Consider the following 22,642-nt stretch of genomic DNA (forward strand, 5'->3'; position numbering starts at 1 on the left):
AATAAAACAAAGACAAACGTCTCTAGTCTTAGAATGGGGAAAATTTTCTTAAGCAGACTAATAAACATTATTGAGAAGTAAATACTGTTAGATTAAAATTAACACTTCCTCCTCATTCACACACACACACACACACACAGGAAGACAGAGACAAAGAACACGAAATAAAGGAAACCAAGAATGGTATCATATCCAGCAGGTACATAGAACTACTATAAATCAGTAAGAAAAAGGCAATACAAAAGAAAAAAATGGATGAATTAATACGTACTTCAGAAAGAGGTTTCCCAATAAAGATAAATAAATATGTGAAAACATGCTTCACTTTCATAATAAAATAAAATCACTACTTGAAACCATGACACACCAATTAGAAGTCCAAAATGAAAAAAAATAAACAGAAAATGTTGACAAGGATGTTGGTAAACCAAGAGTATCTCCTACACTGCTGTGACTGTGGAAATTTGTCCAAACATTTTCCAGACCTCTTTGGCACTGCCCCTAAAAGGTAAAGATGCAGGGGTTTCCCTGGTGGTCCAGTGGTTAGGACTTAGCCTTACAATGCACGGAGTACAGGTTTGGCCCCTGGTCGGGGAGCTAAGATCCCACATGCCTCATGGCTAAAAAACCAAAACATAAAACAGGAACGATATTATAATGAATTCAACAAAGACTTTAAAAATGGTCCACATCAAAAACAATCTTTAAAAATGATAAAAATGTAAATCTGTCACACAACTCCATTATTAAATATATAGCCAACAGAAACTAGTATGTGTCTCATCAAACCATGTTCTCGATTTACATACCAGCACTACTCCTAATAGTCCCAAACTGAAGACAATCCATATGCCAACTAACAGTGGAATAATTAAAGTATTGTTTTCTATTCACATGATAGAACCCTACACAGCAACACAAACAAATGATCAATGACAACACCCAGCGATAAATTCACAAACAACATGAGGAATGACAAAAGCCAAATACAAGAATAGTTTACTTACTTTATATAAAATTCAGACTGACTATAAAGTGATTTGTGTTGCTGGATGTCAGGGCAGTGGTTACCCTGCGGAGTAGTGAACGAGAAGGAACAGGTCAGGGGTTCTGGGGTCCTGGCAACATTCCATTTACTGATCTAGGTACAGACTACAGAAATGTGTTCATTCTGTGAATTTCTGTTGAGTTCTGACTGTATAAACTGTGCATGTGTCTTTAATATTTTAAAATACATATCACCAATCAAAAAACTTGGATACGCTGTGAGAATGACCATCATCAAAGACCACTCCTGGGCACATATCTGAAGAAAATAGAAACACTAATTCAAAACAATAAGCGCACCTCAATGTTCATAGCAGCATTATTTACAATAACCAAGATACGAAAGCAAATTGCGTTACCAACAGATGAATGGGTAAAGAATATGTGATACATATAGATGGACTATATCTATAACACACAAAATGGAATACTAGTTAGCAATAAAAAATAATGAAATTCTGCTACTTGCAACAACACGGATGGATTTAGAGGGTATTATGCTTTAGTAAATATGTCAGAGAAAGAAAAACACTATATGATACATTTGTTTGTGGAATCTAAAGTATTGAACAAACTACTAAATATAACAAAAAGAACAGACTTGAAGATATAGAAAACAAACTAGAGGCTACCAAAGGGAGGCAGAGGGTAGGGGGATAAGAGCTGCAAATGACTATGTATGAAATAAATAAAGTACAGGGAAATATTGTACAGAACAGGAAATACAGCTAATCCTTTATAATAACAATAAGTGGAGTATAAACTTTAAATATTGTGAATAACCATTATAGATCTGAAACTTACATAATATTGTAAACAAAATATACCTCACTCTTTAAAAATTAAATTTTAAAAATAAAAAGTGGAAACAAAGGTGAATAATTAAATAAGCAAGTAAATAAATAAAGGTTTCTTTGGCGCGTTCTGAAAAAAAATAAAAAGATGGGATACAGAAAACAGATTACTGTTGCAACATCCTCATATTATAAAGGTGGTGTTTAACAGTATTAGATAAAATGACACTGTGATTACCTTTGAAAAATATGCTGTAATTTATGGGTAAAAGCTAGTAAATGCATTGTATACAACTTTTCAAAGAAAAGATATAAATTATACTGTAGAATTATGTTTAGAAATTAACAGAAAAGAAGTTAACATAGATAAAATAAGAAAATACTCTAACAGCGAACATATCAATTATTACATTAAATTTATATAGACTAATTTCTTAATTGAAAAATTTTACCTTATTCATGAATGGTTTTACAGGAGATATGGCCACATGATAGAATTAAAGTAGGAAAATGAAAAAAACATTTCATGGAGTTTTAAGAAGCAGCTAACATGGCAATGTACTCCTCAGATAACATACACTGAGTTTTGTTATTGTAATTAGTGGTATTTTCAATTTTTCTTACTGTGCAACTTTCCAATATACTGACTGATGGATAACAAACATGACAGACTTTATGCACATATACACACGGATCACACACAGACATATACACAAAACCTACATATAATGTAGGTTTTTCTTTCATTTTTCTTTCTTCTTCCTTTGTAATCCAGTTTCTGGTAAATATTTAAGTGTCTCATGTGAGAAAGAAATAGTGGTTTCTGTTTGGGATACAAGGTTCAATCTATATATCAATTGGTTGAAAATAACTTCTTTGTTTTTCAAACTGTTGAACTGTCAATACTTTCACTGGTTTCAGAACATCAATACAGAGAAAACCACATAAAAATCTCTCCTAAATTTGAGGCAATATCCACATTGTTCACTGAAAATCTGGGCGCTCCAGGGAATTCCTGGCAGTCCTGTGACTAGGACTCTGAGTGTCCACTGAAGGAGGCCCAGGCTCCATCCCTGGTCAGGGAACTAAGATCCCAGAAACTGAGCAGCTCGATGAGAAAAAAAATCAAAGAACCCCAAATTCCAAACCCTGTATACACAAAATGGATCTTTCTGTGTCTTTCATGTCTTTTCCTTTCAAATGGTTCTTCATGTGATGCTCTGAATGACTATGCTAAAGTACTTGACTGTATGGATTACAACATAGTAATCCACTGTTTACACTGCAGCACTGTTTACAATAGCCCGGACATGGAAGCAAGCTAGATGTCCATTGGCAGACGAATGGATAAGAAAGCTGTGGTACATATACACAATGGAATATTACTCAGCCATTAAAAAGAATACATTTGAATCAGTTCTAATGAAGTGGATGAAACTGGAGCCTATTATACAGAGTGAAGAAAGCCAGAAAGAAAAACACCAATACAGTATACTAACACATATATATGGAATTTAGTAAATCGGTAAAGATAACCCTGTATGCAAGACAGCAAAAGAGACACAGATATAGAACCGTATTATGGACTCTACGGAGAAGGCGAGGGTGGGATGATATGAGAGAATGCCACTGAAGCATGTAAATTATCGTATGTGAAACGAATCACCAGTCCAGGTTCGATGCATGATACAGGGTGCTTGGGGCTGGTGCACTGGGGTGATCGGAGGGATGGGATGGGGAGGGTGGTGGGAGGGAGGTTCTGGAAAGGGAACACATGTACACCCATGGCGAATTCATGTCAATGTATAGCAAAACCAACACAATATTGTAAGTTAAAAAATAGATAAATAAACTAAAAAAAAAAAAAAAAGATAACTCTTCTGCATTGTTGGTGGAAAATGCAAATTGGTGTAGCCGCTATGGAAAACACTATGGAAGCTCCTCAAAAACACTCAAAATACAACTACCATATGATCCAGCAATTCCACACCTGACTCTACATTAAAAAAAAAAAAAAAAAAAAAACTGGCCGCGGCGCGTGCATTGGCTGCCTGGGCTGCGGGCGGCGAGGCTGCGTGCTCTTCCCCGGGCCGCTCACTGCAGGACCGACTCCGGTGCCGCCGCCGCCGCCCGCGAAGCCGCCGTCGCCGTCGCACGACGCCCGCCGCCGCCCCTGCCCCGCCGCCGCCGCCTCGGGACCGGCTGTATGGTTAGGCCACAATCTTCAATGAGTAGACATATTCCTCAGTTCTGTGGTGTTCTCGGTCACACATTTATGGAGTTTCTGAAGGGCAGTGGAGATTACTGCCAGGCACAGCACGACCTCTATGCAGACAAGTGAACTGCAGAAATTCATTACTGCTCAACCAAGAAGCCCCCCATAAGACTGGTTAACCTGGACACAGAAGTGTTGAATTGAAATCCACAGAGCATTTTTTTACAAGAGTTCTGATCTGGATGGGGTAAACCTCAGCGCACTTCCTTTCTATTCCCTCAGTATTACCGGATTGAAGAATTGCTGCTTCTTGTTAAGAGGTTCATTCATTCATTACTCCCAACTTCATACTTAAAAGCACTGAGAATTTCAAGTGGAATATATTGAAGTTGATTGCGTTTCTTTTCATCATTTCTGTATTCAATTTTTTAAATTCTTTCATATCCCTATTGAGTGTTTTTAACTAAATTAACATGGCTCGAATGAACCGCCCAGCTCCTGTGGAAGTTACATACAGGAACATGAGATTTCTTATTACACACAACCCAACTAATGCAACCTTAAGCAAATTTATAGAGGAACTTAAGAAGTATGGAGTTACCACAATCGTAAGAGTATGTGAAGCAACTTATGACACTACCCTTGTGGAGAAAGAAGGCATCCATGTTCTTGATTGGCCTTTTGATGATGGCGCACCACCATCTAACCAGATTGTTGATGATTGGTTAAGTCTTGTGAAAATCAAGTTTCGTGAAGATCCTGGTTGTTGTATTGCTGTTCATTGTGTTGCAGGCCTTGGCAGAGCTCCAGTGCTTGTTGCCCTAGCATTAATTGAAGGTGGAATGAAATATGAAGATGCAGTACAGTTCATAAGACAAAAACGGCGAGAAGCTTTTAACAGCAAGCAACTTTTGTATTTGGAGAAGTATCGTCCTAAAATGCGGCTGCGCTTCAAAGACTCCAATGGGCATAGAAACAACTGTTGTGTTCAATAAAACCAGGGTGCATGATGCCATTGTTGGGAAGTGGAACCTGAGACAGGATGAAATTTGTCGTACATAGCAGATAGCCCAGTTGACTTGGTGAGTAAGTCCGATGAAGCTTCCATAGGAGTGTTGAAAAGCAGTTTTACCAGGCCACAGGCCTGGCAGAATTGCAGTCTCTGTTCAGGTTATGATCAACCTATTTGGATACTAGTAAAGAATTCTTGCTGTTCAGCATTTAATATGTGCTTATAATTTGTACCAGTTGACCTTTCCTGAAATCATGCAGTATTGAGTCATGTCTTTAAATCTGTTTCCATGCCAGAATCTTACCAATATGTAAGAATTTAGAAAGACTAGGTGCCAAAATACCCAGCACAATACTTGTATATTTTTAGTATCATATAGAACAAATCCCAGGAACTATGAACACTCTGGACCTTATGTGGTTTATTCCTTGCATCATTTCAAACATAGAAAGTAGGGCCTATGAGGTTTGTTTACTCACAATATGTTTACATCTCCCACACTCATACCAGTATACATCAGATTTGCTCCCTTTTTAATTAACCAAGTCTTAACAGTGATTATTTAATATCTTTCTATAAATTTCATTTTATGTTGTAGAAGGCTTCCATTTTGAAAATCTACATTGTACAGAAGCACATGTCTTTAATGTCTCCAGACAAAAGCCTTACAGTTCATTTTAATGTTTGCACTTTGGGGTGCAACTTACAGGGAGGGCCTGAAAAAAGAATGGGAGGGGGCTATTAAGTATTTTTAGTAAAATGTTGCCTTTGTCTTGTGCAGAACATGTAGAATATGCGCTTTAATTTAGTAAATATTTTTTTAAAAGGTAGAAATACTTTGTTACTGTAACTAAAACAATTCTTAATCAAAATTTCTGAAATTCTTGTAATTTTTTTTCATACTTACCTGAAGTTGTTTACCGACTTAGTTTTGTTTGAAGTGTGATTCCCAGCCTCTCTCGCAAAAAAAAGTGGGTTTCTGCTAATGAATTGAGCAGACATTTAATATTTTATATAGCTTTTGAGCTGTGTAACTTAATATTTGGATACTTGACAATTTGTTTTATTATGTAATTGATAAAATGGTGATGTGTATTAACATTAGCTCAACCATATATTTATACTGTCCGGGAACAAGTGGTTATAGTTCTGTGGGAGAAATAATTTGTCAGTGTTCACCAGCTTGTAAAAATCTAGTGCAAGAGCTTAAACATTAAATAAATGATGATATGCGTTTATCGTCAAAAAAAAAAAAAAAAAACTATTTCAAAAAGTAATCTGTAGGATTCTCTAGGTGCTCCAGTGGTTAAGGCTTGGTGCTGCCACTGCAGAATGGGCATGAGTTCGATTCCTGGTCAGGGAAGTTCCACGTGCAGTTTGGTGCAGGAAAAAAAAAGGTAGCATGCACCCCAATGTTGAAAGTGGCATTTTTAAAATCAATAACCAAGATACAGACACAAACTGAGTACCAACAGATGAATGGATAAAGAAGAGGTGATACATACACAAGAAAATACTGCTCAGTCATTAAAGAGAATGGAATTTGGCCATAGAAACCACATGGATAGGCCTAGAGGTTATTATGCTTAAAGAGATAAATCAAACATAGAAAAATAAACACTATATGATATTTGCTTCTCTGAGGAATCGAAAAAAATGGATTAAACTTAAGAATGTAACAAAGAAGAAATAGATTGGTAAATACAGAAAAACATCTAGGGGTTACAGTTGGAGAAGGGGAGGGTGGTAAGGGCAAGAAAAGGCAGGAGATTAAGAGATGCAAACTGCTATGTGTCCAATAAAATAGACATAAGGACACATGGAACAACACAGGACACATAGCCCACATGTTATAATTACAATACATGAAGTAGAACCTTTAAAAGCTGTGAATGACTATGTGGTACTCTTCAAACATATCATACTGTAAATCAACTATACTTCAATCTTCTTAAATAAAATTGAAAAAATTTAAGTTGAAATAGAGGTAAATTAAAAATTAAGCCAAAAAGTAAATAAATTAAATCCTCTTCAGAGCCTTCTGGAAAAATTATGAGAAAGAGTGAATAGCTTATTATCTCAATGTCCTGATAGTATCAGATAAAATTACATTGTGATTAACTTTGATTTTTTACTTTTTTATTTCATTTTTGTAAGTTTTACTGGAGTATAGTTGATTTCCAATGTTGTGTTAGTTTCAAGTTATAGCAACGTGAATCAGCTATACATATACACAGATCCTACCTTTTGAATGTGTGTACATTTCTAAATAAAAGCCAACACATACTAAGTACACAGATTTCAAAGAAAAAAATTGTAAGGTAGAATTGTATTTGAAAATTAATGAAATGAAATTAACATAGATAAAATAACAAATAAACTATTTATATACAAATGTATAAATTATTATAGTAAACATAAGTAGACTAATTTATTAATCCAAATTTTGTTACTGTATTCATTTTATATTATTTTAGGCGATATGGACAAATAATAGGATTAAAGTAGGAAAATAAAAACACACTATAAGGAATTCGAGCAGATACACACACATACTTGTAGGCATGTGTGTGAGTGTATTTTCTTCTTGCTGCTTCGTGATCTAGTTTGTGGAAAATGTTCAAGCGTCTCATGTAAGTTAAAAATGGTGGTTTACCTTTCAGGTACAATGTTCCATCTATAGATCCATTGGGTCGAAACAGTTATTTTATGTTTAAGTTGTTGAATTCTCAATACTTCAACTGATTCCAGAATGTCAATACAAAGAAAACCTTCTTCGCCTCCAATAGCTTTGTTCGAAGTGATGTTTCCTAAAGCCCACTTAACTTCGCCCTTCAAGATGTCTGGCTCTAGGTGAGTGATCACACCATCGTGGTTATCTAGGTCATTAAGATCTTTTTTGTTTTGCTACAAAGAACGCTAGTGGAGGTGATGGAATTCCAGCTGAGCTATTTCAATCCCAGAAGATGATGCTGTTAAAGTGCTGCACTCAATATGCCAGCAAATATGGAAAACTCAGCAGTGGCCACAGGACTGGAAAAGGTCAGTTTTCATTCCAATCTCAAAGAAGGGCAATGCCAAAGAATATTCAAACTACTGCACAATTGCACTGATTTCACATGCTAGCAAAGTAATGCTCAAAATTCTCCAAGCCAGGCTTCAACTGTACGTGAACCAAGAATTTTCAGATGTTCAAGCTGGATTTAGAAAAGGCAGAGGAACCAGAGATGAAATTGCCAACATACTCTGGAGCAAAGAAAAAGCAAGGGAATTCCAGAAAAACATCTCTGTCTGCTTCATGACTACACTGAAGCCTTTGACTCTATGGTAAAATCACAACAAACTCTGTAAAATTCTTAAGGAGATAGGAATACCAGACCACTTTACCTCCCTCCCGAGGAACCTGTATTTAGGTCAAGAAGCAACAGTTAGAACTGGACGTGGAATGATGGACTGGTTCAAAACTGGGAAAGGAGTACGTCAAGACTGTGTATTGTCACTCTGCTTATTTACTGATAAGTAGAGTACATCATGCAAATTGCCAGGCTGTATGAAGCATAAGATGGACTCATGATTGCTGGGATAAATATCAATAAACTCGGATATCCAGATGACATCATCCTTATGGCTGAAGTCAAAGAGAAATCTTATGGAGGTACGGGTCAGCAGTGGACTGCTGCAGGGGCAGGGTCTCTGGATGCAGCAGACCAGGGTATGGCATAAGCCCTCCTGGAGGAGGTCACCATTAATCCCACCAAAGAGCCACCAGAACTTACACAGGACTGGGAAACAAACTCTCGGCAGGCACAAACAGAACTTTGTGTTCACCAGGACCCAGGAGAAAGGAGCAGTGACCCCTACAGGAGACTGACCCAGACTTGCCCATAAGTGTCCAGGAGTCTTTGGCAGAGGCGTGGATCAGAGGTGGCCTGCTGCAGGGCTGGGGGCAGTGAGTGTAGCAGTGCATTCATGGAACCTTTTGAAGGAGGTCACTATTATCTTCATTACCTCCACCATAGTTTGGCCCCAGGTAAATAACAGAGAGGGAACACAGCCCCACCCATCAACAGAAAACGGGATTAAAATTTACTGAACATGGCCCCGCCCATCAATACAAGACCCAATTTCCCGCTCAGTCAGTCTCTCCCATCAGGAAGCTTCCATAAGTTTCTTACTCTTCTCCATCAGAGGCCAGACAGACTGAAAACCACAATCACAGGAAACTAACCAAACTGATCACATGGACCACAGCCTTGTCTAACTCGATGAATATGAGCCATGCCATGTAGGGCCACTCAAGGCAGACGGGTCATGGTGGAGAGTTCTGACAAAACGTGGTCCACTGAAAAAGGGAATGGCAAACCACTTCAGTATTCTTGCCTTGAGAATCCCATGAACAGTATGAAAATGCAAAAAGATAGGACACTGAAAGATGAACTCCCCAGGTCAGTAGGTACCCAATATGCTACTGGAGATCAGATGAGAAATAACCCCAGAAGGAATGAAGAGACGGAGCCAAAACAAAAACAACACCCAGTTGTGGATGTGACTGGTGATGGAAGTAAAGTCCAGTGCAGTAAAGAGAAATAATGCATAGGAACCTGGAATGTTAGGTCCATGAATCAAGGCAAATTGGAAGTGGTCAAACAGAAGATGGCAAGAATGAACATCGACATTCTAGGAATCAGCGAACTAAAATGTATTGGAATGGGTGAATTTAACTCAGATGACCATTATATCTATTACTGTGGGCAAGAATCCCTTAGAAGAAATGGAGTAGCCATCATAGTCAACAGAAGAATCCGAAATGCAGTACTGGATGCAATCTCAAAAACAACAGAATGATCTGTTCATTTCCAAGGCAAACCATTCACTATCACGGTAATCCAAGTCTATGCTCTGACCAGTAATGCTGAAGAAGCTGAAGTTGAATGGTTCTATGAAGACTTACAAAACTTTCTAGAACTAACACCCAAAAAAGATGTCCTTTTCATTACAGGGGACTAGAATGCAAAAGTAGGAAGTCAAGACATACCTGGAATAACAGGCAAATTTGGCCTTGGAGTACAGAATGAAGCAGGGCAAAGGCTAACAGAGTTTTGCCAAGAGAATGCACTGGTCATAGCAAACACCCTCTTCCAACAACACAAGAGAGGACTCTACACATAGACATCACCAAATGGTCAATACGGAAATCAGATTGATTATATTCTTTGCAGCCAAAGATGGAGAAGCTTTATACAGTCAGCAAAAACAAGACTGGGAGCTGACTGTGGCACAGACCATAAACTCCTTATTGCCAAATTCATACTTAAATTGAAGAAAGTAGGGAAAACTACTAGACCATTCATGTATGACCTAAATCAAATCCCTTTCAATTATACAGTGAAAGTGACAAAAAGATTCAAGGGATGAGAACTGATAGAGTACCTGAAGAACTAGGGACAGAGGTTAATCACATCGTACAGGAGGGAGGGATCAAGACCATCCCCAAGGAAAAGAAATGCAAAAAGGCAAAATGGTTGTCTGAAGAGGCCTTACAAATAGCTGTGGATAGAAGAGAAGCAAAAGGCAAAGGAGAAAAGGACAGATATACCCATTTGATGCAGAGTTCCAAAGAATAGCAAGAAGAGATAAGAAGCCTTGCTCAGTGATCAGTGCAAAGAAATAGAGGAAAACAATAGAAAGGGAAAGTCTAGAGATCTCTTCATGAAAATTAGAGATACCAAGGGAACATTTCATGCAAAGATGGGCACGATAGAGGACAGAAATGGTATGGACCTAACAGAAGCAGAAGATATTAAGAAGAGGTGGCAAGAATATACAGAAGAACTATACAAAAAAATATTGATGACCCAGAAAATCACGATGATGTGATCACCAACCTAGAGCCAGACATCCTGGAATGTGAAGTCAAGTGGGCCTTAGGAAGCATCACTACGAACAAAGCTAGTGGAGGTGATGGAATTCCAGTTGAGCTATTTGAAATCCTAAAAGCTGATGCTGTGAACATGTTGCACTCAATACGCCAGCAAATATGGAAAACTCAGCAGTGGCCACAGGACTGGAAAAGGTCAGTTTTCATTCCAATCCCAAAGAAAGGCAATGTCAAAGAATGCTCAAACTACCGCACAATTGCACTCATCTCACACGCTAGTAAAGTAATGCTCAAAATTCTCCAAGTCAGGCTTCAATAGTATGTGAACTGTGAACTTCCAGATGTTCAAGATGGATTTAGAAAAGGCAGAGGAACCAGAGATCAAATTGCCAACATCTGCTGGATCATTGAAAAAGCAAGAGAGTTCCAGAAAAACATCTATTTCTGCTTTATTGACTATGCCAAAGCCTTTGATTGTGTGGACCACAACAAACTCTGGGAAATTCTTAAACAGATGGGAATACCAGACCACTGACCTGCCTCTTGAGAAACCTGTATGCAGGTCAGGAAGCAACAGAACTGCACATGGTTCTAACCAGTGTAAGCAGTCTGTTAGAGATTGGTTCCAAAAAGGGAAAGAAGTACATCAAGGTTGTATACTGTCACCCTGCATATTTAAACTATATGCAGAGTACATCATGCAAAATAATGGGCTGGATGAAGCACAAGCTGGAATCACGATTGCCAGGAGAAATATCAATAACCTCAGATATGCAGATGACATCACCCTTATGGCAGAAAGCAAAGAAGAACTAAAGAGGCTCTTGATGAAAGTTTAAGAGGAGAGTGAAAAAGTTGGCTTAAAACTCAACATTCAGAAAACTAAGATCAGGGCATCTGGTCCCATCACTTCATGGCAGATAGATGGGGAAACAGTGGAAACAATGACAGACTTTATTTTGGGGGGCTCCAAAATCACTGCAGATGGTGACTGCAGCCATGAAATTAAAAGATGCTTGCTCCTTGGAAGAAACATTATGACCAACCTACTCTGTATATTAAAAAGCAGAGACATTACTTTGCCAACAAAGGTCCATTAGTCAAAGCTATGGTTTTTCCAATAGTCATGTATGGATGTGAGAGCTGGACTATAAAGAAAGCTGAGCACAAGAGAATTGATGCTTTTGAACTTTGGCGTTGGAGAAGACTCTTGAGAGTCTCTTGGACTGCAAGGAGATCCAACCAGTCCATCCTAAAGGAAATCAGACTGATGCTGAAGCTGAAACTCCAAAACTGTGACCATCTGATGCAAAGAGCTGACTCATTTGAAAAGATCCTGTGGTACATACACACAATGGAATATTACTCAGCCATTAAAAAGAATACATTTGAATCAGTTCTATTGAGATGGATGAAACTGGAGCCCATTATACAGAGTGAAGTAAGCCAGAAAGAAAAACACCAATACAGTATACTGATGCATATATATGGAATTTGAAAGATGGTAACGATAACCCAATATGCGAGATAGAATAAGAGACACAGATGCATAGAACAGTCTTATGGACTCTGAGGGAGAAGGGGAGGGTGGGACGTTCTGGGAAAATAGCATGGAAACATGTATATTGTCATATGTGAAGCAGAACACCATTCCAGGTTCGATGCATGGGACAAATGCTCAGGGCTGGGACAGTGGGATGACCTCGAGGGATGGGATGGGGAGGGAGGTGGGTGGGGGGTCCAGGAAGGGGAACACATGTAAACCCATGGCTGATCCATGTCAATGTATGGCAAAAACCACTACAATATTGTAAAATAATTAGCCCCCAAATAAAATAAATAAATTTATTTTTAAAAAAAAAGAAGAGGTGGTCTATACACAATGCAATACTGCTCAGCCATTAAAGAGAATGAACTGTTGCCATTGTAACAACGTGGATGGACTTAGAAATTACTGTGCTTAGGAATTATTACATTTATAAGTCACAGAAAAGCCAATACTATATGATATTGCTGTTATGCACAATCTATAAACTGGAACAAACAAGTGAATATAACAAAAAAGAGATTCATAGATACGGAAAACGAAGTAGTGGTTACCAGTGGGGAGAGGAAAGAGGGTAAGGGCAACAGGGGAATATGGGATTAAGAGAGGCAAACTATGATGTGTAAAATAAATTAGATACAAGGATATATTGTACAGCACAGGAACCATAGCTGATATATTATATTAACTATAAATGGAATACAAATTTAAAAATTGTGAACCACAATGTTTTACACAAACATACTATAAATCAACTGTACATCAATTTTTTAAATAAACCAAAAATATTAAAGTTGAAACACAAATTTTAAAAACAAGTAAATAAAAGATGAGATACAGTGAATAGATTATTGTCTCAATACTCTTATCAAGGTGGGGTAATAGTATTAGATAACATGACACTGTGATTCAATTTTAAATGTATACTAATTTCTAGGTTAAAGCTAACACAAAATATATACACAACTTTCAAAGAAAAGATTATAAAGTAGAATTATATTTAAAAACTAATGGAAAAGAAGTAAATATAGATAAAACAAAAAAATAAAATCTATTGATAGACAGTTGTATCTATTATATTAAATGTAAGTAGATGAATTTCTTACTCAAAATTTTGTTACTATATTCAATAAATGGTTTTTCAAGAGATATGGTCAAATAATAGGATTAAGGTAGGAAAATGAAAAATATACTCTATGGAATTTTAAAAAATTAGCATGGCAATATATTTTTCAGATAAAATATACTTTAATATTTATAACTACTGTAGTTAGTGCTATTTTAAATTTTTATTAACTACAACTTTCCAATATGTTATTGAGAACTACCAAACATGACTGAGTTTATATACATATATATAAATAACACATATACATATACACACAAATATACACAAAGATCACAAGCAGACATATATACACATTCTATAGTTAGGTATGTTTGTATATTTTTCTCCTTCCTATGTGATCTAGTTTGTGGTAAATTATTAAATGTCTCATGCTAAAAATAGTATTTTTCTGTAGGATGCAAGATGTCCATTCACCCAAAATAATTATTTTGTTTTCCAAACTGCTGAATCCTCAATACTTCCATTGGTTTCAGAATGTCAATACAGAGAAAACCACAGACAAATTTCTCCTGTAACTGAGGCAATGTGCACTTTGCTCCATGAAAATCGAGGAGCAACAAACTCAGCACACCCAAAACGGAGCCGTGTCTTTCCCTTTCACTTGGCTCTTCCTCTGGTGTTCTGAATTTAATGCGAGTCTCCACCACAAACTACTTTCACAACTTTGGAGACATCAGTGTGCACCTGAAAACCTCTTTCTCACCAAGATGTCCAAGTCACCTTCACAAAAGAGAAAAGTCTGCCTTCTACACATCCCAGTCCCACGCAATTCACATCTTTTTCAACGGTCACTACCACTTGATGTTGTTTAAAAACATGGTAAAAAGTAATCTTATGCTCTAATTTGCACCATTTGAGTTCAATCTGGCCATTTCTGCCTAAAATATTCAAAGATGTTCACCTCCCCACAAAACATCATATTTGAAACAAATGTGTCCTAAGGGTATCATGGCCAAAACTCAAGACCGGCTGCCAAAAATTTTATTGAAGGACTGAATTTCCCCTTCAGCACTATTGTTTTCAGTATCAGTAATGACCTCTCTTTCAGACACTATTTAATTCTCACATATCTTTTCTTAATATTCCATGCCTACCTCATTTCTAGGAAATTTTACAGTGATATATTTAAGTAACACAGCTGCACACTTCTTCATAACATCCAGATTGTTTGAGGACCCAGTGTTGATTATTGTATCTATTCTAAACCCCTCTACTGCAAGTATTAGTAGACCATCCATTAAATGAGTATTTGCATGATAATTACATAATACTTCATTACAATTGCTATCATAACTGTGTCTAATTTGAAATTCTTCAACTTGAATTGGGGGAGGGCTGAATATGGGAATATCTGATATTATACTCAAGTCAGACAGAAATGTAGGTACCTTGGGCCCCCAATATTGGGACTCGCATCTGAACTGAGGACAGTCTTGTGGAGTCTGAACCAGTTAGTTAGTGTCACAGTTGAAGTGAGTTATAGGACACCCAGCTGGTTTCCAGACAGTTGAACAATCTCTTTGCAGAGTGGAGAAAACCCACTCTTATCTGGTGTCACAATTGTTGGGAATAAACACACGTCACTAAAACAGTGATAGGAAAGGAACACAACAAAACAGGCTGTGATAGTTACAAAGATGACTTGCAAAATGGAGAGAGAAGGTGAAAATGACGGAATGTACATTATAGCGACACAAAAAGGAAGGTAACAGCTCAGCAAGCACTGGGGGACTTATCCCGTTCCTCCCATAAAATACACTGACTATACTTTACATGCTGCGTCAAGGGCTTGATCTGCTGGCAGTGGACAGAACTCCATGAACAAGGCACACTACCCTTGTGCAGTTTATATTTTGTGGGCAAAGAGAATGGATAGGAATGGAAAATAACCACCTAGAAGACAAGATAGGAAGAACTTCTCTGACATTAATTACAGTAGCACTTTTTTGGATCTGTCACCTAAGGGAAAAGAAACAAAAGCAATGATAAACAAATTGGACACCTATTTAATTTTAAGGGGCTTTCCTGGTAGCTCAGTGGTAAAGAATCCTCCTTGCAAAAAAATAAAAAATCTGCCTTCCATGCAGGAGAAGCAAGTTCAACCCCTGGGTCTGGAAGATCTCCTGGAGAAGGAAACGGTACTCCACTCCAGTATTCCCGCTGCCCGAGAAATCCAATGGACGGAAGAGCCGGAAGAGCACAGCCCATGGGGTCGCTAAAGAGTCGGGCACGATGTAGTGACTGAACAGTAACAACGATTAAACTTAAAGGCCATTTCACAGCAAAGGAAACCACTGAGAAATGAGAAGACAACCAATGGAGTGGGAAGAAATACCTGCAAACGATATGACTGATGATGGATTAATATCCAAAAGATATGAACAGCTCATATAACTCAATATCAAAACACAAACAACCCCCCTGAAAAAATGAGTGGAAGACCTGAATAGATATTTTTCCAAGAAGACATACAAATGGATAGCAAGCACATAAAAAGATACTCAACACAGCTAGACATCAAAAATGCAAGTCAAACAAAAGTGAGATATCACCTCGTAGCTGTCTGAATGGCTATCAACAGAAATGTTGGCCAGTTTTTACAGAAAAGAAAACCCTTGTGCATTGTGGTGGGAAATGCAAATTGGTGTAGCCGCTATGGAAAACAGTATGGAAGCTCCTCAGAAACACTCTAAATAGAGCTACCACATGATCCAGCAATTCCACCCGACTCTACATTAAGAAGCTACTTCAAAAAGTAATCTGTAGGACTCTACGGGTGGTCTAGTGGTTAAGTCTTGGTGCTGCCACGGCAGAATGGGCATGAGTTTGATTCCTGGTCAGGGAAGTTCCACGTGCAGTGAGGTTCAGGAAAAGAAAAACAAGGCACCATGCACCCCAATGTTCAAAGTGGCATTTTTAAAAGCAATAACCAAGATACGGACACAAATTGAGTTACCAACAGATGAATGGGTAAAGAAGAGGTGGTATACACACAATGGAATACTGCTCAGCTATTAAAGACAATGGAATTTGGCCATTGAAACCACACGGGTAGGCCTAGAGGATATAATGCTTAAAGAGATGAATTAAACACAAAAATAAATACTATATGATATTTGCTTCTCTGAGGAATCTGAAAATAGAATAAACTAAAGAATGTAACAAAGAAGAAATAGACTGGTAAATATAGAAAAACATCTAGGAGTTACAGTGGAGAAGGGGAAGGGGTAAGGGCAAGACAAGGTAGGGGATTAAGAGATGCCAACTACTATGCATCAAATAAATTAGATATAACGACATATGGCATAATGCAGAAAACAAAGCCAATACGTTATAACAACAATACATGAAGTAGAACCTTTAAAAACTGTGAACAATTATTCTGTATTCATCAAACATATAATACTGTAAATCAACTATATTTCAATCTTAATTAACATGAAAAATTTTTTAAGTTGAAATAAAGGTAAGTTAAAAATTAGGAAAAAAGTAAATAAAATCCTCTTCGAAGCCTTCTGAAAAAAATATGAGAAAGAGTGAATAGATTATTATCTCAATGTCCTGATAGTATCAGATAAAATGACATTGTGATTAACTTTGAATTTTTAACTTTTTATTTCATTTTTATAATTTTTTACCACAATATAGTTGATTTACAATGTTGTGTTAGTTTCACATTATAGCAAAGTGAATTAGCTATATATATACATATATCCTACCTTTAAATTTATATAAATTTCTAAGTAAAAGCCAACACATAATAACTACACAGATTTCAAAGACAAAAATTCTAACGTCGAATTATATTTGAGAACTAATGAAGTGAAATTGACATAGATAAGATAAAAAATAAACTATGGATACACAAAGGGATAAATTATTATATTAAACAAGTAGACTAATTTATTAATCCATATTTTGTTATTGTATTCATTTGATGTTTTTTAGGTGATATGGACAAATAACAGGATGAAAGTACGAAAATCAAAAACACACTATAAGGAATTCGAGCAGATATATACACATATTTGTAGGCATGTGTGTGACTGTATTTCCTTCTTGTTGCTTTGTGATCTAGTTTGTGGAAAATGTTTAAGTGTTTCAAGTGAGTTAAAAATGGTGGTTTCTCTTTGGGGTACAAGGTTCAATCTATATAGATCCATTGGGTCAAAATAGTTATTTTATTTTTAAGCTGTTGAATTCTCAATACTTTTACTGGCTTCAGAATGTCAATACAAAGAAAACCTCCACCACCTCCCATAGCTTTGATTGAAGTGATATTTCCCAAGGCCCACTTAACTTCACACTCCAAGATGTCTGGCTCTAGATGAGCAATCACACCATCGTGGTTATCTAGGTCATCAAGGTCTTTTTTGTTTTGCTACAAAGAAAGAAAGCTAGTGGAGGTGATAGAATTCCAGCTGAGCTATTTCAAATCCTAGAAGATGATGCTGTTAGTGTGCTGCACTCAATATGCCAGCAAATATGGGAAATTCAGCAGTGGCCACAGGACTGGAAAAGGTCAGTTTTCATTCCAATCTCAAAGAAGGGCAATGCCAAAGAATCTTCAAACTACTACACAATTGCATTCATTTCACATGCTAGCAAAGTAATGCTCAAAATTCTCCAAGACACGCTTCAACTGTAAGTGAACCAAGAACTTCCAGATGTTTAAGCTGGATTTAGAAAAGGCAGAGGAACCAGAGATGAAATTGCCAACATACTCTGGAGCAAAGAAAAAGCAAGGGAATTCCAGAAAAACATCTCTTTCTGTTTCATGACTACACTAAAGCCTTTGACAGTGTGGTAAATTCACAATAAACTCTGGAAAATTCTTAAGGAGATGGGAATACCAGACCACTTAACCTGCCTCCTGAGAAACCTGTATGGAGATCAAGAAGCAACAGCTAGAACTGGACGTGGAAAAAGATCTGGTCCAAAATTGGGAAAGGAGTACGTCAAGGCTGTGTATTGTCAGTCTGCTTATTTACTTATATGCAGAGGTACATCATGCAAAATGCCGGGCTGGATGAAGCAAAAGCTGGAATCAAGATTGCTGGGAGAAATATCGATAAACTCAGATGTGCATATGACACCACCCTTATGGCTGAAACCAAAGAGGAATCAAAGAGCCTCTTGATGAAGGTGAAAGAGGAGAGTGAAAAATCTGGATTAAAACTCAACATTCAAAAAATGAAGATCGTGGCATCCAGTCCCATCATTTCATGGCAAACACATGGGGAAACAATGGAAACCATGACAGACTTTATTTTCTTGGGCTCCAAAATCACTGAAGATGGTGACTGCAGCCATAGAATTAAAAGACACTTGCTTCTTGGAAGAAAACTATGACGAACCTAGACAGCATATTAAAAAGCAGAGACATTACTTTGCCAACAAAGGTCTGTACAGGCGAAGCTATGGTTTTTCCAGTAGTCATTTATGGATGTGAGAGTTGAACCATCATGAAGGCCGAAAGCCTAAGAATTGATGCTTTTGAGCTGTGGTGTTGGAGAAGACTCTTGAGAGTCCCTTGGACTGCAAGGAGATCAAACCAGTCAATTCTAAAGGAAATGAATCCGGAATATTCAGTCAGTTCAGCCGCTCAGTCGTTTCTGACTCTTTGTGAATCCATGAACCGCAGACAACCAGGCCTCCCATCCCTCACCAACTCCAGGAGTTTCCTCAAACGAATGTCCATCGAGTCGGTGATGCCATCCAGTTATCTCATCCTCTGTCATCCCCTTCTCCACCTGCCCTCAATCTTTCCCAGCATCAGGTCTTTTCAAATGAGTCAGCTCTTCTCATCAGGTGGCCAAAGTATTGGAGTTTCAGCTTCAACATCACTTCTTCCAATGAACACCCAGGACTGATCTCCTTTAGAATGGACTGGTTGGACCTCCTTGCAGTCCAAAGAACTCTCAAGAGCCTTCTCCAACACCACACTTCAAAAGCATCAATTCTTCAGCACTCAGCTTTCTTTATAGTCCAACTCTCACATCCATACATGACTACTGGAAATACCACAGCCTTGACTAGACGGACCTTTGTTGGCAAAGTAATGTCTCTGCTTTTTAATATGCTGTCTAGGTTGGTCATAACTTTCCTTCCAAGGAGTAAGCGTCCTTTAATTTCATGGCTGCAATCAATATCTGCAGTAATTTTGGAGCCCCCCCAAAAAAGTCAGCCACTGTTTCCATTGTTTCCCCATCTATTTGCCATGAAGTGATGGGACCACACGAATATTCATTAGCAAGACTTATACTGAAGCTGAAGCTTCAATACTTTCAACACGTGATGTGAAAACCTGACTCATTAGAAAAGACCCTGGTACAAGGAAAGACTGATGACAGGAGAAGAAGGGGACAAGAGATGATAATATGGTTGGATGGCATCACTGACTTGATGGACATGAGTCTGAGCAATGTCCTAGAGGTGGTGAAGGATGCGGAAGCCTGCGGGATTGCAGTCCATGGCCTGGCATTCAGACTTGACAGAGTGACTGAACAACAACACTAAGGCAATACTCACACTGCACCCTAAAAATTGAGGAGCCATAAACTCCAGGTGCACAGGATGGATCCTTCCCTTTGAAATGGTTCTTCCTCCAGTGCTCTGAACTTAATGGAAGTCTACACTGCAAAGTAATTTCATAGCTTTGGATATGTGAGCATGCACCTGGAAACCTCTACTTACCAATATGGTCATCTTCACAAAAGAAAGAAAATTCTGCCTTCTACAGATCCAAGTTCCATGCAATTCTCAACTTTTTCAATTATCACAATCACATGATGATTTTTAAAAATATGGTAAAATGTAATTTTATCCTTTCCTCTACACCACTTCACTTTCATCCAGCAGTTTCTACCTGAAAATACTCGAACACACTCATCTCCCCACAAAATACTGTATTTCATATAAACAACAGTTGTCATTCTAAGGATAAAATTGACAAAACTCATGACGGCCTTCAAAAATCGTTACTCAAGGACTGAGATTCCCTTCCCCATTACCTTCAGATTCAGTAATGACCTGCCGCATGCTCTTCCATTTTCACCCACCTTTTCCTAATATTCTATGCCTACTCCATTTCAAGTAAATTTACAGTGATACATTTAAGTTACACTTAAATTGTCTATAACAATCAGTCTGTTTGAGGACATGGTGTTTATTATTACATAAATTCTGAACTCTTCGACTGCAAGCACTAGTAGAACATCCATTACAGTAGTATATACATGATAATTGTATCACACTTCCTTGCAATTACTATCACAACATTGGTTACTTTGAAGAAGATGTTCACCACATCCTGTTTACCATCCTCTGGTCAACCACTCACATTTTACCTAGGACTCTGAGGGATTGAGCGAATAACCCAATGAATATAGATCAAATACATACCATTGACACCTTTCTCTTTAAAGTAAGGGAGTTTGCATTCCTTTTCCCAGCAAAACAGAGCCTGGATATTCTAGAGTCACGACTCATAAGCAGAAAGGGGCTGATAGCTGGGAAACATGAAATGACTACTGCAGACATGGTCAAAATGAACAAACTAGCATTGTTGGAAATACCCAAAATAATATAAGAGATGGAGGAAAGTGTATTAAAATTAATAAAGATGCTCACCAGGAGAAGGATGGTTTTGGTGGCTCTGGACTCAGCAGAGGATATGGAGGAGCCACTGATTCTATGAATGTTTTTGACTCTCTGCTTGTGTCTGTACAGGATGAAAACTGTGGAGCCACTGGCCAAGATCATGAGCACAAAACAGAAGACAACAGGCATGGACATCATTGCTGCATATCTTTCTCTATAACGATCGTGGGGAACAGCAGAACAATGTTTGAAACTTTTTCTATTTGTGATGCTTTTGTTACTCAATATTCCAGTCACAAAAATAGGATAAATGGTATTTAACATCATGTTCACAACCCAGCACAGGATAATTGAGGGAACAACACACTTGAGAGCTTTCACTTTAAGCTCTGCCCACCTGGAGTTCCTGGGACTGATCGTGATGGCCTGGAAGACACTCAAGATGCATGTGATGCCAATGGATGCTCCCCTGCCCACTCCACGAAGATAAGCAAAAACTCGGCATGCAGATCCACTTTTGAGGCAATTACACCCAAAATTTGTCACTGGACTGCAGAATCCAGCAGAAAACAGAATGAAGATGTTGGCTACAATAAGGTTTGTGACAATCAAATCTACAGTTCTCAGCCTATCCCCAGTACAATACAGGAAGAGATAACAGGAAAGAAGAGAGAAATTCCCCAGCATTCCAAATACTGTCTGTAACAATAAGATGGATCCTGCTGCCAAATCACCAATAGCCATGCTCTCAGGTCTCAGTGACTGATGGCTGTCTTCTGAGCTGAGAGTCCTGAATGGGAAGATGAGGCAGGGAACACAAGAAGCAGGTGAACAGAAATCCAATATCTCCACTTATCAATAATTCCTACTTTAAAAGAATCAATGTTTCCCTGTCATATCAGTGCTTCCAAGAGTTGAATGAATAACCATTAAAAAACACTTGATTGAAAGAATCACTGTGAAGAAAGCCACACAAATGAAAACATCTTTATTCCTCTCACATTCATGAGGCAGACAGTATTATTTCCCTTATAAAGATGAGGGAAACATCACCCAGAGAGGTTAAATGCTTAATCTATATTCACTCACTGGTTATGGGCAGATGGCTAGCGAGGATTTGAATCTGGCTGCCCTGGTAACAAGGAAAGTGCATTTGCGCCAGGATACATGCAAATATTAGTGACCTGTATTCCTTGACTAAACCAGATTTTAGTTTAGTTTTACAACTTGTCGTTCCAGTTTAGTTTGGTAGTATTCTATTTGAAAATTTAGGTACCAGGACTTCCCTGCTGGATCAGTGGTTAAGATTTCACACGTCTATGCAGCATCTGCTGTTTAGATACCTGGTCAGGGAACAGGATCCTGCATGCCTCATGGCAAAGCCAAAAAAAAAAGACATTCTAGGGTCAAGTATAAATT

The 22,642-nt window shown here is 37.9% G+C and overlaps 2 protein-coding genes and 2 long non-coding RNA genes across 7 annotated transcripts in view; 3 read left to right on the forward strand and 1 right to left on the reverse strand.

Annotated features, from left to right (window-relative positions):
• Positions 1-22,642, reverse strand: part of PPP2R1A (protein phosphatase 2 scaffold subunit Aalpha) — a 133,674-nt gene that overhangs the window by 27,535 nt on the left and 83,497 nt on the right. The window lies entirely within an intron of this gene.
• On the forward strand, positions 4,048-4,182 carry LOC145515179 (uncharacterized). Its single transcript, XR_014060720.1, has one exon. It is a non-coding gene; the product is annotated as an uncharacterized LOC145515179 (long non-coding RNA).
• Positions 4,472-5,279, forward strand: LOC145515171 (protein tyrosine phosphatase type IVA 1-like). 4 transcript variants are annotated; one of them, XM_081514937.1, is made up of 3 exons: positions 4,472-4,562; positions 4,635-4,865; positions 4,923-5,279. In XM_081514937.1, the coding sequence occupies exons 1-3, from the start codon at positions 4,530-4,532 to the stop codon at positions 5,049-5,051; spliced, it is 393 nt and encodes a 130-aa protein (XP_081371063.1). In that variant the 5' UTR covers positions 4,472-4,529; the 3' UTR covers positions 5,052-5,279. The 4 variants fall into 4 exon arrangements, with proteins under 4 accessions (XP_081371063.1, XP_081371060.1, XP_081371062.1 ...); XM_081514934.1 differs by having other exon boundaries at positions 4,480-4,865; XM_081514936.1 differs by having other exon boundaries at positions 4,491-4,634; positions 4,728-5,279.
• LOC145515202 (uncharacterized) lies at positions 12,772-20,995 on the forward strand. The gene is made up of 2 exons (XR_014060748.1): positions 12,772-18,121; positions 20,480-20,995. It is a non-coding gene; the product is annotated as an uncharacterized LOC145515202 (long non-coding RNA).

This window comes from Giraffa tippelskirchi, chromosome 7 (genome assembly GCF_054371585.1).
Source record: "Giraffa tippelskirchi isolate mGirTip1 chromosome 7, T2T-mGirTip1v1.2.pri, whole genome shotgun sequence".
Taxonomy (NCBI): Eukaryota; Metazoa; Chordata; class Mammalia; order Artiodactyla; family Giraffidae; genus Giraffa; species Giraffa tippelskirchi.

Bases quoted from the DNA above. Each gene is read 5' to 3' on its own strand.
- LOC145515171 (XM_081514934.1), top strand. From the start codon at position 4,530: ATGGCTCGAATGAACCGCCCAGCTCCTGTGGAAGTTACATACAGGAAC. The intron at 4,866-4,922 runs GTGCTTGTTGCC...GATGCAGTACAG, and splicing joins CAGGCCTTGGCAGAGCTCCA to TTCATAAGACAAAAACGGCG.